At 42.8% G+C, this 15,952-nt stretch overlaps 1 protein-coding gene across 2 annotated transcripts in view; it reads right to left on the reverse strand.

Moving 5' to 3' along the window:
* Positions 1-227: 227 nt before the first annotated feature.
* The window catches only part of KDSR (3-ketodihydrosphingosine reductase), a 30,965-nt gene continuing 15,240 nt past the window's right edge, over positions 228-15,952 (reverse strand). For both annotated transcript variants that reach the window (XM_078864096.1, XM_078864095.1), the window contains 9 exons: positions 13,821-13,910; positions 12,745-12,801; positions 12,395-12,460; positions 11,834-11,929; positions 10,140-10,331; positions 7,162-7,245; positions 6,557-6,640; positions 4,983-5,084; positions 228-2,884 (listed from right to left, as the gene is read on the reverse strand). In XM_078864096.1, coding sequence (XP_078720222.1) covers positions 2,768-2,884; positions 4,983-5,084; positions 6,557-6,640; positions 7,162-7,245; positions 10,140-10,331; positions 11,834-11,929; positions 12,395-12,460; positions 12,745-12,801; positions 13,821-13,910 — 888 coding nt within the window. In that variant the 3' untranslated portion in view covers positions 228-2,767. The remainder of the gene's footprint in view (positions 2,885-4,982; positions 5,085-6,556; positions 6,641-7,161; positions 7,246-10,139; positions 10,332-11,833; positions 11,930-12,394; positions 12,461-12,744; positions 12,802-13,820; positions 13,911-15,952) is intronic.

Below are 15,952 nucleotides of genomic sequence, written 5' to 3' on the forward strand. Positions count from 1 at the left end.
TTTGCCAGATAGAAGGGTAAAAAAACAATTATCATATTTTTTACTGGCAAATGAGGTTCCAATGGTGTAAATGCTTACCCCGAGCTCTCATACTCTGATGGTGCATTGTCTTTGAGTTGTGCGCCTTTTGGCGTCATCTGGTCCAACCCATGTGAGACTAGGCTCCAAGGAAAGCTGTCTCGGGTGTGGACCAATCAACTTCAAGGACAGTGCATACATTATCAGAGTTGTGTTTTTTTTTGCATGACTGCAGGTATTGTGGTCTATGCAAACATGACTCCTTGTAAAAACGGTGTCAGTTTTGTTGCCAGATAGAAGGGTAAAAAAAACAATTATCCTAGTTCATTTCTATTGGTTGCTAAAGATGATTCAGTATACTCAATCAATTGCTTTTTCATAGTTTATATATATATAAACAGATGTGGTGTTTCGATTGAAAGCTTTCGTGGCTGCAGGGATTCATCTTGGTTCTTTCGGTAAAGTCACGTAGAATGAATTATTATTATTATATTTCCATTCTACGTGACTTTACCGAAAGAACCAAGAAGAAGATGTGGTGTTATATATGTATTTGTCATTTCAAGAATAACACTGACAGTATGTCTGGTGAATGGTAAAACAAAACGTGTTCTAAATCCTGCTAGCTCACAAGGTTGGTTGGCCTCTAAATTGTCCATTATTCACTTGTGTATGACATTCGAGAACAATATACACATGTAATAAGAACATTTGCGCACACACAAAATAATTACACTATTTGCTCTCAACAGGTCTGAGGTCTCAAATTAAACACAAATAATTTGTTCACAAACACATTTTCTGTGAAAAAGTCTCCCTACCGTTTCCAAAATTGCAATTCAGTGAAGACGTTTTTCAGCGCTGAGTATGCAGCAACATAAACGCTCTCCCATCTGCCAAGGCAATCTGGAGGCATCCGAGACACGCGATTAATCTACACGCCTGATTGGACAATGCTGAGGAAGCACGTAAATTGAATAAATTCACCTTTTTTTTTACAAAAATTATGCCAAATGTCTTAATGCCTGCAAGAGGTTGAAGCTAGCCGACATAGAACACTCCACTAGCACCGACACGTTATGTTCTGTGCCTCTCAGAAGCTCATTAGAGTACCCAGCACTTTGAGTAACCCAGTCTACCGAGGCAACCACTGGAAAAGTGCTGCTGCTGCTGCCCCTGCGTGCTCCATAGAGTTTGACAAAATAACATTCTGCCACTACACAGATTCAGATGTGTATAGAGGCAAATGGAGGCCAAAGAGTTAAAGTGGACAACTCAGAGTGTCACAGACGTGCTAGATTTAGTTTTGCTAGGGCCTTTCATTAGAATGCTACAAACATGCGTTTGTCACAGGGGAAAAAAATAAGTGTTTTTTCCTGCCATTCTATACCTCATTAAGGCAAGGCTACTCTCTGTGCAACTATAACTTGGCAGTGCAAACAGCGATATGGAAATTTAAATCGAATATTATGCATAAATGCGCTGAAGAGCACAACAGAAAGTTATTGTAACTACATGCTCTGTGATGCATATCTGTACTCGGCAGATACGAACAGAGTACTGCCCATTTATAAAGAATTGCCACGATGGGATACGTGCATAGCCGTCAAAATGACTCAATTATGCAAACAACCATTGTTTTTTTTTCATGCTGGGGCTTGTATTATTTGATGCCATCAGACAAGAATGAATTGGCATGCTGAGATGGCCAGATAGCTCAGGGTCCAGTACTGTGGAGATCCTGGGTTGGAATCTGGGCTATGACCCTTAATGAATCAAGAGTTCTTAAGCGCAGTGAGCTAATAGTCTCCCAGTCTGGTCAACAATGACTGCACACACATACCAAAAAACTCAAATACATTTAGATGTGATTCTGCATCAAATTTGGCAAAATTCTAGCTCTCAGAAATAAAAATATGGATTTGACTGTCGTAGGATAAACATTATTCTCTGTAGCAAGGTGGGTGGGGAAGTGCTGCCCTACTGCGTAATAACACAAAGAGGGCAGCTGTGCAAATCAAAATGACAAAGTATTTTTTCCCTCTGCATGCTTAATAAAAAAAAAACATTCTTAATATCAGTCACAAACCTGACGAGAAAATGCAAAACATTTTTTTGGACAAGTTTGTGTGCATTTGTTGGTGCAACAATAATAAAATAGCAAAAAAAAATTGGCGCTTTATTGCTTTCAATATTTCAAAATTCCACTCGCATGTACACAACAACGTATAATGCAGACTCATTACCCCCAAAACCCGAGCTTTTCTCCTTTGTGTAATGGAAAAAAACACATTGTACATACAAACTTTCTGACATCCTTTCTCGTCAATGCAAAACATGCTAATCTATGTTGTTTGTCATTTATTCTTGTTTACTTGCGAGGTCTACGAGGACGCAATGTTCCAAAATGAATAAACTTTAAAGCGTTGACAATCAGTTGTCACTGTGAAGCCGTGATATTAACGCGGACAGATTACCAGGCAGTATACCTTTTGTCTTGTGTAAAGATGTTAATACATTGCTCCAGCATTTGCATTGGTCCTGCGCCAACACGCACACACGTGGATCTCACGTGAATGAACGTGCCCTGCACCACTCGATGGCATTCTGCAAGTGTTCCTCTTCGTACACATACCTGAGACCACAATTATCAAAATAGTAGCAGATAACGCAGTTAGGACTGGGAGTCGGGCACCGCACAATGCCCTAGGGTAGGAGTCTGGACCGTACGTCCATGTGAAGGCAGCAATCACTCCGTTTTTGGAGAAGTGCAGCCTTCTTTCTTCATCATGCAGCGACGAACTATGCTGTCGAAGCTGCACAGGTAGAAGAGGGAGATGAGCCGGAAGAGACCCATGGTCACCACCTGCCAGACACGTCACAATCATCATTACCCATCACTGTAATAACTTCATGATATTCACTGGGTGGCCGGGCAGCCAAGTGATGAGATTTAACAATTACATCGATGCACAATGGCCTACCCATGACAATTCTGCGTGTGAGAGCCCACGGTGTATATTTGTGTAAAGAGCGTGAGTGGCAGTAAAATCCACATGCGCATGCTTATTCGGCTTTAATGGTGCCTGCAGAAACATGCACTTCTTTTAATTCCATAAATCAAGCCTTCAACAACCTCTGGCTTAATGCGAGGGACGAAAAAAACCTCACATTCGCATCACCAGAGCACCAAATTGCCACCTACGCCGCGAAACCCACAGATGATTTACCGTAAAAGGGCATGAGGGAGCGATGTGCCGAGGGCTACCGGGGGCAGGCACACAGTGAAACTCTCAAGGGCGGTAGAGCATCCACCATTAAATGTCTATATGCAGCATCAAAAAAAACAACAATAAAAAAAATTGAAATTTAATTTACTCTAGGTCGATGGCCACTGGGCATCTATATAAATATATAAATTGTTCCATGGCGTAAGGATTACGATCATTAAGCCGAGTGCAGACAATCAGCGATGGGTTTTCTACAATTCTAGGTTGCCTGTTCAGCCAATGGAATAAGGCTGCAGCACTCAAGGCAGCCGATTAGAACAAAAATAGTCAATTAGAGTTTGGACGACTCTTTTATTAAATCCACATTTCTCTGTATATCCTTACAAATGCCATCATGCTCCAACCAGAATAAATATTTCCTAATTGTTAAAACTACACTCCCTCTGAAATGTTCGCCTACACTAATACTGCAACGTCGATACTCTTATATAATAGGATTCAGCGCAACTGATAATAAACAGAGACCCATGAGTTAATTTAATGTTGTGTTACACAGTATTCCAGAATTCAGAAACCAGATTAAAGATTAATGGGTTTTAAAAAGCCTATGCTAATAAATAATTACATTATTTCAATGTTTTTTAAAATATCCAAAGTAGCTAGCTGTACAAAACCACCAACGTTTTAAACAATTGTACACATAATATATTGTAGTCCTAGCTTGTCCGCCAAATGTAAAGGAAACGCAAGAAGTAATTTGTGTCCTGTGTTAAATCAATTAATCTGCCACTCATGTCAATGCAATTCCCTGTGAACCAATGGACTAATCGCAGAAAACATCGTGGGAAGGCTGAATCAGCTCGCATCCTCAAAACAGAACAAAAAAAGCCACGTCAGAAATTGCTTTTCATGTCAACATTTCAAAAGGTCATATCAGAGCAAGGTCACAGTCCTACGCCAATGTGATTGCTGACACTGTGCAATGCCGGGCTCACACTCATTGCCTTTTTGCCTTTGTGTGTAGCTTCAACAACAGCCACACACAAAAAGCAAAGGCATATTTAGGCTGAGTGTAGATGTGTTTTTTTCTATTCTCCCATAACATCCTGTCCCTAAACCTCAACCTTCATAATACAATTCTTATTACTCTTTATAATACGCAAGTTCTCCTGTGTGTATAGCGCATCTTGACATACAGTTATATTTGTACCAATAGCAGTGTAGAAAAATATATTGAATTGTACTGTTCTAACGTCTATTCCCCCGCTCCCCCATCTTCACTAACTCACACTGACCAATGTGGTGAAGTACGGTTAATGAACTGTTAGAAGGCCCTCATCCAGCAGTAGATTGACAAAAGGCCATACATGTAATATGCAATTGCTTGTTTATGTCACTGCTGACACAAGGACTTCCACTGTAGGGACCTCGAGAAGGTAAGTTACCTACTTTTCCACACTGGTCAGACATCTTTAATGAGGTGGGAGGAGCCACACTTTACCATACCACAAACGACCTGCTGAATAGAGGACCCATTGTGAGGGTGGACAGAGGCAGTGTAGAATTAATAAACTTGCTCATTGTGTCCACTGTCAAACCAGGAGATCAAAGTTAACTATTGACCTCTGCACTGCCGGTCCAGTGTCCTTACCATTACACATTCATAGAAATCTGCAGCGATATTTCAGCAAAGAACAAGAGGCTATTTGAGCCTGTGGGTGGTTGGGTGTGCACCTGCTGAAGGCCTTCGGTGATGCTGGTGACTGGGGACATGCCGGACGTAAGGGAGCAAAGCATGTAGCCGTCGGAGCCCACAGAACTGTTAAAGTTTCCGAGCTGAAATAATGGAAAAAAAAAGCAAGCGCCAACGTGTCAAATGACGAGGTGTGAGATTCAATAGACAAACTCTTGCCAGGGAAGATGAATCACCGTGACAGGCCTACCATTATTGTACTTAGCCCCATTCACACAAATTTTAATGGAGACAACACAAAGGTGTAAAATCAAACAACGGATGTTTTTCACCCCCATTTCAGCCGATTCTGTTGGAAATGTTACAGCCCACACAATGACTGTAATGACATATTTGTTCTCGGGCTAGAAAAATACCCATTGCACTGAGCTTACCCCTAAATGGAAGGCTTCACTAACGCATAAGTGAAACTTTGCAAAAAGGAACCAACCAGTTGTGCATAAACAGCACATTCTTTAGGTCAGCAGGTAATAACGACTAAAAGCCATTAAATTGCCACCTGATATACGATTTTAAAAAGACGATTGATTAAATGTTTCTCTCTCATCTTTAGCTGTAGAATGCATCAAATATTGCTTTACTACAAAACGAACATTTACCACGTTCAACCAATCGCCTGCAATTCAATACGGGAATGAGTCATGTGACCTTTTCTGCAAATTGCATTCATCCCCACAGACCGAGAGCCATTCGTTTGTGTGTATGTGTACATATGCACGTGGATCAGATCTGTTATTACAATCACTGAAATTGCAGCTGTCAGCGTGAAGGCTATTTTAAGAAAAAATGCTCCACAGAGGAGATGCATATTCATGCTTCTGAACTCGAGAAAAGCATTCTCACAGTTTTACGCAGGAACATGAAGCAACAAGAATTCACGGAGCATGACTTTAAACCCGAACTAACAAACAGAAGAAACGTTACAAAGTGCAGTCAGCTTCTCCAACGACATTTAACTGAATTAGAATAAATAATCTAATATATATATAATCTAGTGAAGGAACTAGTTGAATAACATATATAAATATCAGCATTCTGGGGCTAAGCTACCATGGGATAAGTGGCACCAAGGCATGTAAGCGAACATAGTCTTCTTATGTATGTTGATTAACTGTGAATAACCCCACTAGTAATATATATCCTTTGTAATTTATATGACTAATTAACACCCCCTTCTGGTCTTCGCTCACAGCGACTACATCCCATGTACCCCTCTATGAAAGACCGAAACAGGAGGATTTCTCCACACTTGTGGTTGTCGCCTGATGAGGGTGGGTGTCAATACTGGCAAAACGTCGTACTCGAATTGTAAATGTTGTGAGTTTACTCTCCAACACACCGGTGTGCTGAACTCGTAACTAATTGTCATGTTTTGTTTAAGTGACAAACCTTAACTAATTGGCTGTGTCGGGTGGTGGCGGGATTAAAAACACATTGATATTTATGCGATCTAACCCCAAAAAAAAAAACCTCTATTACGGATAACATCGTCTTCGTTCATTCAATCTGTTGAACATGCTTTGGTGGTTAGGATCAAGTGCAGGTTATGGCTTACCACAGCATCCTTTACGATGATCTTTGCAACAAATTCTGGTTGGTAGAGGCCGGCGGTCTCTGATATCAGCTTCGTCTCCAGTGGCTGCAGGAAGCGAAATAGCAGAGAGCAGATTGTTAAAAGTTATTGCAATACACATACATAATGATAATAGTAATAATAGTTAAATTTATAACGCGCGCAAATTTGCAGACGTAGTGGCCGCAACTCAGAGTCGCTCAAAAGCACGTGGTTAAAGAGGTGAGTTTTTAAGTCTCTCTTGAAGGAGGCGATTGAGGTGATGCTGCGAATGTGCAGAGGGATATCGTTCCAGACTGTTGGGGCTGCCGAGAAGCGGCGCATAGACACGATGACCATCCTGGATCTTGGTATCAAGAGGAGGTCGTGAGTCGCGCTGCGCAGGCATCTGCCGTGTGCTGAGCTGCAAGCTGTCAATAATGAAGAAAGGTACGGCGGGCAGGCGGATACGGTTTTCCAAAATCAAACAAAAATAGAGCAAAGCATGAACAAGGAGAGTGTACGTTTCAAACCGATGATTATTATGTCTGTTATTCGCCAGGAGCCAAGGACTGTCCTGCTATGTATGGTTGCTGTGGAAATCCCACCTTGCCCTTGATTTCCTCATGAAAGCCAGGGGTGTCCGTGTCTGGTGGAAAGGCCAGTGTCACGTACACATTGTATGGCTTAACCTGGAGGCAAACAACAAACATCACAGAATGCAGCCACTGCCACCACGGGCCACTTGGCCCAAGAACGGCTCTGGATTTTGAATCGCAGAACCCCTGGAGGGGCTTGGTTGTCCATTATAACGTGCACGCAAGGTGATGCACATAACGAAGAAATCACAATGAAGATTCCCGGTCATCATCGTTCTTGTCAGCACCCATGATCGATCCACTGCTGGATGAAGGCTTCCCCAAGTCGTCGCCATCTCTCATGGTTTTGTGATGTAACAAGCCGCCCAGGCACCTGCACCACGAGCTGATTTCATTGCTGAATCTGCTCGCTGGACATGCTCAGGAACGACCAAGAGCGAAAGGATTGACCACCTGTTATCACATATACCAAGCTGGCTTAAAACAATGCCAGGTTTAAATACTGAACACTAAAGAAATCAAACACTGGCAGTTGTGTTTTTAAAATCCGATTTCAAGAAATATTTTGCAGTGAGCTATAACCGGAAATGCTGTCTCTTCATATTTCTGTCAAACCAATGGGATTCCTCACCCTAAAATTTTGCATGCACATCAAAGTGTCCCCCCATTTTGACTTAAGATGCTTCTTTTGCATTACCACGCTTGTGGAATGCTCTTCCCTTGGAAGAAAAAAAAACGTTGAATCCTTGGCTGTATTTAAGGCCTGGCCAAAAAAATTCTTATTCATGAGATTTATGGTCAGTGTCGTAGCCCATGAACTATTTTAGTCTTAAAATCTAACAACATATTTATTAGATATATTCCTAATATTTTTTGTTAAGTACAGTATACATTGCAGTTAATTAATTTCACAGAATTTACTCTCAGTGCTTTTATAAACACAGTTTGTTTATCCTGTAAAGCAGGCAACTACTTTATAACAGATAGTAAATGTGTTTGGAGAGGTTGCACATTGAGACCTGTGTTGTAAATTGCACGAATAAACGATGCCGAAGTTATTTTTAAGCTTCCTTCATCTTTAAGCAGAAGATAAAATTTGTTTATCAGCAGATAATAGCCCTTTGATTAGCAGGATTGGCAACATACATACATGTTTTCATTCCGGATGACCCTTGCAACGTATGATCTTGTGTTTTGATTTAGTGTGCTGATCTTTAAAGGTGCATTTGAATTTTTTTTATACTCCTACTGATGCTCCTGCTGTTGTGGAGTGACTCATGCAGCCAGCTGTGGCTGCAGGGTTTTGGTGGTACATGTTGTTTATGTCGTTTATTGTGAAAGGTCGGTCACAGTTCCTATGATCACTGTTACATTGCTTTTATGGCTTTATTTTGGTGATTTCGAAAAGTTTTTTGGTTTGGCCATGTTTGTTTGTTGTAGTACAGAGTTAGAATGATGGCTTTAGTCTAAGTTGTCTTGTGGTTGTTGTTTGACTTGCATCCCACTGGGATTTTTGCACTGCGTTCGTGTACGGTGCTTTTTTTCTGGAAGACTTTGCAGTTTTTTCCTGGATTTTTCTGTTTGCGCATAGTCACTTTAAGATATTTTCTTGTTCATGTTTTTGTTTTTTGTTTGTTGCGGTTGCACCCGATTCAAGAGCCGAATGGCTCTCAGGGCTATACCTAATAAATGAAACTGAAAACTGAATACTTTGAGACCAGGGATCTCCTTTCTCAATGAAGACCTGCTGCGTTGTATCATAGCAGAACGGCAGTCAAGGGTCTTTATTTAACACGATTTAATTTGCAGAAATACAATTGGAATAGAGTATTGTTCATTTGTGAATTGTGTTGGAATATCCTGATCAACTACACATGCCAACTTTTGAAGTGGACACATAGCTTCCAAACCAAAGCGATTGCTCATATTGCATATATTTATGTAAATTTTTATGTTTAGAAATGAAAATCTTACTGTTTTCATGGGGGGTGGGGGGTGGGGGAGGTTTTAAATAAAAATGAGAGAAATGCAATCTACACACTTCTCCAATGCATCAAACTGCAATGAATTAAAAAGCAGAATTCTGTAAGGAAATTACAGCTGCGAGCACTCAGACATTTTGGCCTGCCTCCAACTTCAGGGCTCATATTCAATTGCGGGACATTTTTTTTACCAACAATTAGATCCACCCAATGACCCTTATTCACAGCTGTGCATTTGACATTGGTGCGGGCATTCTTTGCAGAAATTATGTGAAGCTTATTTTAAAGAATTTGGAACGAATACAAACAAAATAGTGAAAACCAGATAGTTTACAAACTCATGGATATGGTTTGCTCTGCTCGCTAAGTAATGCAAATTAATTTCCTTTAAATTCAAGTGAACAAAAAGTAACAGTAACAACTGATGTAGGGAAACTGCAGAAGTACACAATCAGGATATTCTTAATCCACAGGCATATGAAGTCAGTGCATGGAATATTCCTACCCTCGCTTATTTTACCACTCAAAGGCCTTTCCTTACTAAGTGTATAGGCTACATTCCTCATGTTGCTTATTTTTAAATCTAAAAATATTCTCTTAAACTATAAATCTATAAACTACTTTATTTATTAGGTAAAGTCCACTCAGCTATTTAATTCTTTTTCAGAAGCGACCTGGCCACAAATAATATCTCAACGAAGTGGCTTATCACGTGGAAATTTATACCAGCCAAATACTCTAAACTCATGTTTCTAAATGTGCAAGGAAAACCCGGAGGACCCGGAGAACGTGCACATTCCAAATATACAGGCATCAGGGTCGGGATCGAACCAGGCGAGACAGATAACATCTCACCACTACGACGCTAGACAATTGCTTAACAGGGTATTCTCCTTTGTCAACATCGAGCTTAATTAAAGTATTATGTACGGTCAGCCTAAATATTAACGAAGGTGATCCCTCGCTCAAACTGAAGGCCACCAATGCCGCTAAAACCACACACACCTCCATCTGCAGGGCCTCGGCCAGACCGCGGAGGGCAAACTTGGTCGGCGAGTACGCCGTGAAGCCGTACAGGCCCAGCTGACCAGCCTGCGAGGACACGTACACCACACGGCCCTTCCGCCGCTCCTTCATGCCCGGCACCACCGCCAGGCTGGTGAACACGCTGCCCAGGTAGTTCACCTCCATCAGCCGCTAATCCAGGCAGGCAGACAAACAGGTGCATGCGGAAGGGTATAAAACACACAACAACACTGCTACACAATTCAGATTGCACGTTAATCTATACAGAGACAAACGTTTCGACACACATCAATAAAAGGGTAAAAGGTTGCAGCTCTGCAATTATGTGTTCATGCCACTGCTGGCAGAAGAGTGGCTCCGCTAACAATGAGAAGAATTTCAACTTGTAAAGTGCAGTTTTCACTCGCTCTCGACGAGATAGAATGAATCAGGGGCACGAGGAACCACAGACAAGAGGGAAGGTAGCCAGGCAGTTAGCCGATGCCAACAATTGCCCCAAACTATGTGGTACTATATATAGTGAGATGCGCTAAGCCAATCAATGATTGATTGTTTACACGTGGGAGGAAACCCGAGCTGCCGGGGAAAACGCAACACATGCGAAAAGACAACACTGTCCCATACAGGTGGAACAGATGGAGATTGGTCCAAATTTTGCTGTAGTGCGACACGTTTCAAAACATTTGTGATCCACAACCCTCACTGTCCCCACAGCACCATTGGAACCTCATTTGCCAGTAAAAAATATGATAATTGTTTTTTTACCCTTCTATCTGGCAACAAAACTGACACCTTTTTTACAAGGAGTCATGTTTGAGTTGTGCGCCTTTTGGCGTCATCTGGTCCAACCCATGTGAGACTAGGCTCTAAGGAAAGCTGTCTCGGGTGTGGACCAATCAACTTCAAGGACAGTGCATATATTATCAGAGTTATGTTTTTTGTTTGCATTATGGCTGCAGGTATTGTGGTCTATGAAAACATGACTCCTTGTAAAAAAGGTGTCAGTTTTGTTGCCAGATAGAAGGGTAAATAAACAATTATCATGTCCCCACAGCGCTTGATTACAGCCGTGCGCTACCACCCTTTACCCGCAAGAGAGCTCCCTGTTGAGGGTAAAGGGCCTACACTTCCACGCTGGCCAAACATCTTTGAAGAAGGTGCACCAACACTTTGGCCCACCACACACACCTTGCCAATCATCTAAGGTGCACCCATTTGTACTCCTGGGTAGATATGAGGCAGGGGGAATAAGAAACTTGCCCATTAATACTATTATTATTTTATTTTACCAGGTAATGCCCACTGAGCTATTAGCTCTTTTTCAGAAGCGATCTGGCCACAAATGATAGCTCAAAGAAATGGCTTATCATGTGGAAATTTAGATCAGCCAAATACTCTAAACGCATTTTTCTAAATGAAAAAATCCACACGACCACGGGGAGAACATGCAAACTCCAAATATACGGGCGTCAGGGCCGGGATCATACCCACGACCTCCTGCACACCAGGCGAGGTAGTTAATATCTCACCATCATTGTTTCAACTACGTGCTAACCATGACACCTCGGCATCATCCCCAAATGTAGTAAACATTATAAAGATATAGACATGATACAATGTCCCAATATTGACCTGAAATAGGCCTTCAGCTATTTTGCCTTTTTGCTGCGAACCTTGAACTCCTGAGGTTTGATGTCTTCAAAGCGTCCGGCGATTGAAGTACCTGCAGCATTGACGAGCATGTCCACCGGCCCAAGTTTCTCTTGAGCCTGTATTCCAAGAGCATTAAAAAACAGAATGCCTGGTATAGCGTACCATGGTCAAACACTATTTTTTACACTATGGTTAAGTAACCTACGATGCCAAAGTGATGTATGCAGTCCAACAAAAACATTGCCCAACTTAAGTGTGTAGTCTATATTCGTGTGGGCCCATGTTAGCCTATGGATCCATTAATGACGTCTGTAGGTTCTATGTAAATCTATGGGTTCATGTACAATTCTGGCCCCTATACAAGTCTGTGGAATCTATGTTAGCTATTGGGTTCAATGTAAGTCTCTGGTTATTATATCAAGTTATCAGAACTATGTCGATGAGTCCAATGCGCATATACGGATCTATGTAAGCAAGTATAACATATACCTTATGGGCTCTACATTAGTCAGTCATGTTACAACGCTTTGTAATCTCAGCACATGTGTGCTAATTTATGTCAGAATGTGACCACAGCTCACCTGTTTAATGACACTTTCAACTTGGTTGAAGTCATTTGACACATCCACCGAGATGCACAGCACTGCCTTAACGTTTAAAAACCACAAACACACAACATCTGTATTAGACAAATATGTACAGAATAATCATACCAGAAAACATTGATTCACTGCACTAATATTTATTTAGAGCTGCTTTTTATGTTTAGTTTGTTGTTCTTACCCCCGCACCTCCCATTAGCACCGGTTTGCTAAGTCCGGTGCGAATAAGTTCATCATACTAACACCACTCTTTAATCAAATTTAAAATACAAATAAACTATGAAACCATTGCAACTTTCAATATTATATTCTTGAGGAACACCTCATACCTGGCTTTCATTCACAACGTGCTCTTCAGCCTCCCTCTTCGCCTGCAGAAGCTTCGTCTGCAGACAAAGCAAGACAACGTTGTCACGCACGTGACTCATGAAACGTTTGTTTGTGTAACTGGTAGCCACTGAACGCACGGAGCAATACACTTCACATCATACACCTTTCTAACGGAGAAACGAGGGAAAATATGCCACGCGGTGACTTAGGCTTGCCACAGTGCCGTATGTACGGTGCATTGTTACTAACATTCTGCTATGAAAAGTTCTCGACTTTCTGAACCAGTAAATGGTTACTGGCTTACCAGTTGTCACTAAACAACCCTAATGTGTACATTAAGGGCTGGAAACCAAGCAGTGCTGATATTAATATAAGGATTTACATTGATATGGTGTTTAAATGCCTCAGCAACTCAATGTGCATTGAACCACATCTTATCTCAACAATTTCAATGGCCATCTGCAGTCTAGCCAAGGGGATCCCCCAAACTACCAAGTGGAAATTGTCCCGTGTGACATGAGGTGTGCACAGAAATAGCCTGCAAATGAGCATGAAATCTGGCAGAAGATGGCAATGTTGCTACGTGGTTTGTCACAATGAAGCAATTTGTGAGTAATTAATCAAACATTTCTAATGTGGACCATGACTGGAGGCCCACACGGTTCACTCTTTTTTTCAAATAACGTCACGGCACCTTTAGATTCCATTGTGAGACATATATGACTTTACACACTTCCACAAAACAGGTTTTTTTGGGTTAGATATCATAAATATAAACGTGTCGTGAAACCCGACACCACCCGACACAGCCAATTAGTAAGGTTTGCCACGTAAAACAAAGAATGCCAATTCGTTACTAGTACAGCACACCGGTGTGTTTGAGAGCAGATCCACAACATTTACTATCGCGAAAGCCGACGTGTCAAACTGACACACTTCCAGTACAAACCAGGGGCGGTCGCCGGACTTGAGCCACAAACCTTTTGAAAAAGCATCAACCACGCTCCGAATCGGCCACGTCACCGATCAAGCTGAGGATCAACGACAACTGACAACACCGCGTGTGGGTTTTCACCTCGTTCCTGGCCACCAGAGTAACACAGGCTCCTTGTCGGACACACTCGATGGCGATGGCTTTCCCAATGCCACTAGATCCACCAGTCACCTGCAAATGGACACATTGTCAAAAGATTCACTTGTTAGCTTGTTTGGGCTGCTGAAGCGAGAGGTATGAACCATGAAGATCGGCAATAGATCAGCACTAGGTGCTCACAATACCAATACAAATACCAATATCAGACATTCGCCACTAAGTGACGGTGACGTCACCATGGCGCCTGTGCCAGGTCAGGTGCACTTCGAGGCCACGTGAAGTGTCGAAGGCTCGCTGACAGGAGGTCTCGGGACAGACCCAGCAGGTGCCATGGGTTGCCTGACTGAGATGACTGGTAGATGCACCAGCTGTACCCCCCTACTGTGCCAACTTGCTGAATTTTAGCTGCCCGGCGCTCCGCCCATTGTTGTGAGCGTCGCTCCTCTGCCCTCCGTTGTTGCTGGAGGGTGATTCTCTCCAACTACCCAGTAGTATATATATTATTGGTTCTTTCGGTAAAGTCACGTAGATAGAAAACAAAAATTTAAAGCAAAAAATCCACGACGTTTCGATCGCAACACAAGCGGTCTTCTTCAGGTGGAGAGAAAAAAGTAGTGTCCTTCACAGGCCTCCTCCATAGAGGCCAATCTTGAGACCGCTGGTACCAGTCGTCGGCAAGTTCACTCAGCTCCACATCCTCCCGTACTGTATTAGTCCATCTCTTCTCCAGCACATGTTGTGCCTGTTTAGCCCCCTCTATGCAGTCAAACAAAAGCTGCTTGGGCAGGCGGTGGCTGGGCATGTGGGCTACATGACCCAGCCAATGCCTGCCAGAGGTGCTCACTGACGGGAATGTGTCCAGATCTTTCAAGGATTTGTGAGCTCCTCCCACAATTCAGCCTGGTTAAACCCAGGATGGATCGTAGGCATGCCAGCCTGAATGTTTCTAACTGGTGCAGATGTTCCATACGAAGGGTCCCCGTTTCACAAGCATAAAGGGAGGGCATGGCTGTGGCCGAGAAGACCCGAAGAATCATGTAGAGCAACAGACCAGGTAATTTCCACACAGCATTGGGCAGCCAATGAAAAGATAATGCCGCCCGGCTGATTCGGAGTGAGACCTCTGCTGTCAAACCAGAGCTGGTCATAAGCACACTGCCCAGGCATGGGAAACTCTCCACTCTCTCCACAACCGCTCCATCACCAATGGGGAGCTTAGGGGGTGGAGTTTTTGATGGCAAGTGCTTAGTTTTGATGGGGCTGATGGTAAGACCCCACCTCTAAGTGGCACACTCCACGTTTAGCAGCAGCGCCTCCTACTCCTCTGAGTGAGCAGCAATCACCAGATCATCAGCATACATAACATGGTTGACCAATAGGGAACCAATCCCTCGACCGCACCCGGGCACTGATCAGCCTCCCGTTGTATCTGTACCAGATGGAAATTCCTCCGGTACAGCCATGGAAAGCTTCTCGAACTACGTGGTCAAAGTTGATGTTAAACAATGTGGGAGCCAGAGGACATCTCTGTCGCATGCCAAGGTGAACAGGGAATGGCTCCGACTCCTGGCCATATAACTTTACCCAGGCTTTTATATTGTTATTTGTATTGTGTTTCCACCACGATGGAAAACACAAACCACGGTGGAAAACACAATACAAATCACACGCATACATACCTGCAATACTTTATGTTAGGCAGCACCTATTAAGTCAACATGCACAACATAACAAGGCTGCGAGGCACCCACCGCATCCTGGCACAATTGTCTTCCCACTACAACTTACTAGGGGGTCCCAAAAATGTTGGCGTTGTTTTCATTTATGTAACCGGGAGATGAAATAAACACTGAGCGACAAGAAAAAGCATTGCCTCTTTTGCAAGGGTGACCCTAGGTTGCATGTTCACTACACCTTTGAATTATGGGCAAAGTGTACAAGAAAAATGCCAAGTGGTATTTGAGCACCGCAGGCCAAAGCCACATGACCACCGCCATAACGGTGGGGGTGGGTCAGGAAGAAGAGTTGAGCGGAGGGTACGGAAGCTGCAACAGCAGCAGCAGCATTACAAGCGCAGGTTGATGGGCAGACAGAGAGAAAAGAGAGAGATGAGG

The sequence above is a fragment of the Lampetra fluviatilis genome, chromosome 17 (genome assembly GCF_964198595.1).
Source record: "Lampetra fluviatilis chromosome 17, kcLamFluv1.1, whole genome shotgun sequence".
In the NCBI taxonomy this organism is placed as follows: Eukaryota; Metazoa; Chordata; class Hyperoartia; order Petromyzontiformes; family Petromyzontidae; genus Lampetra; species Lampetra fluviatilis.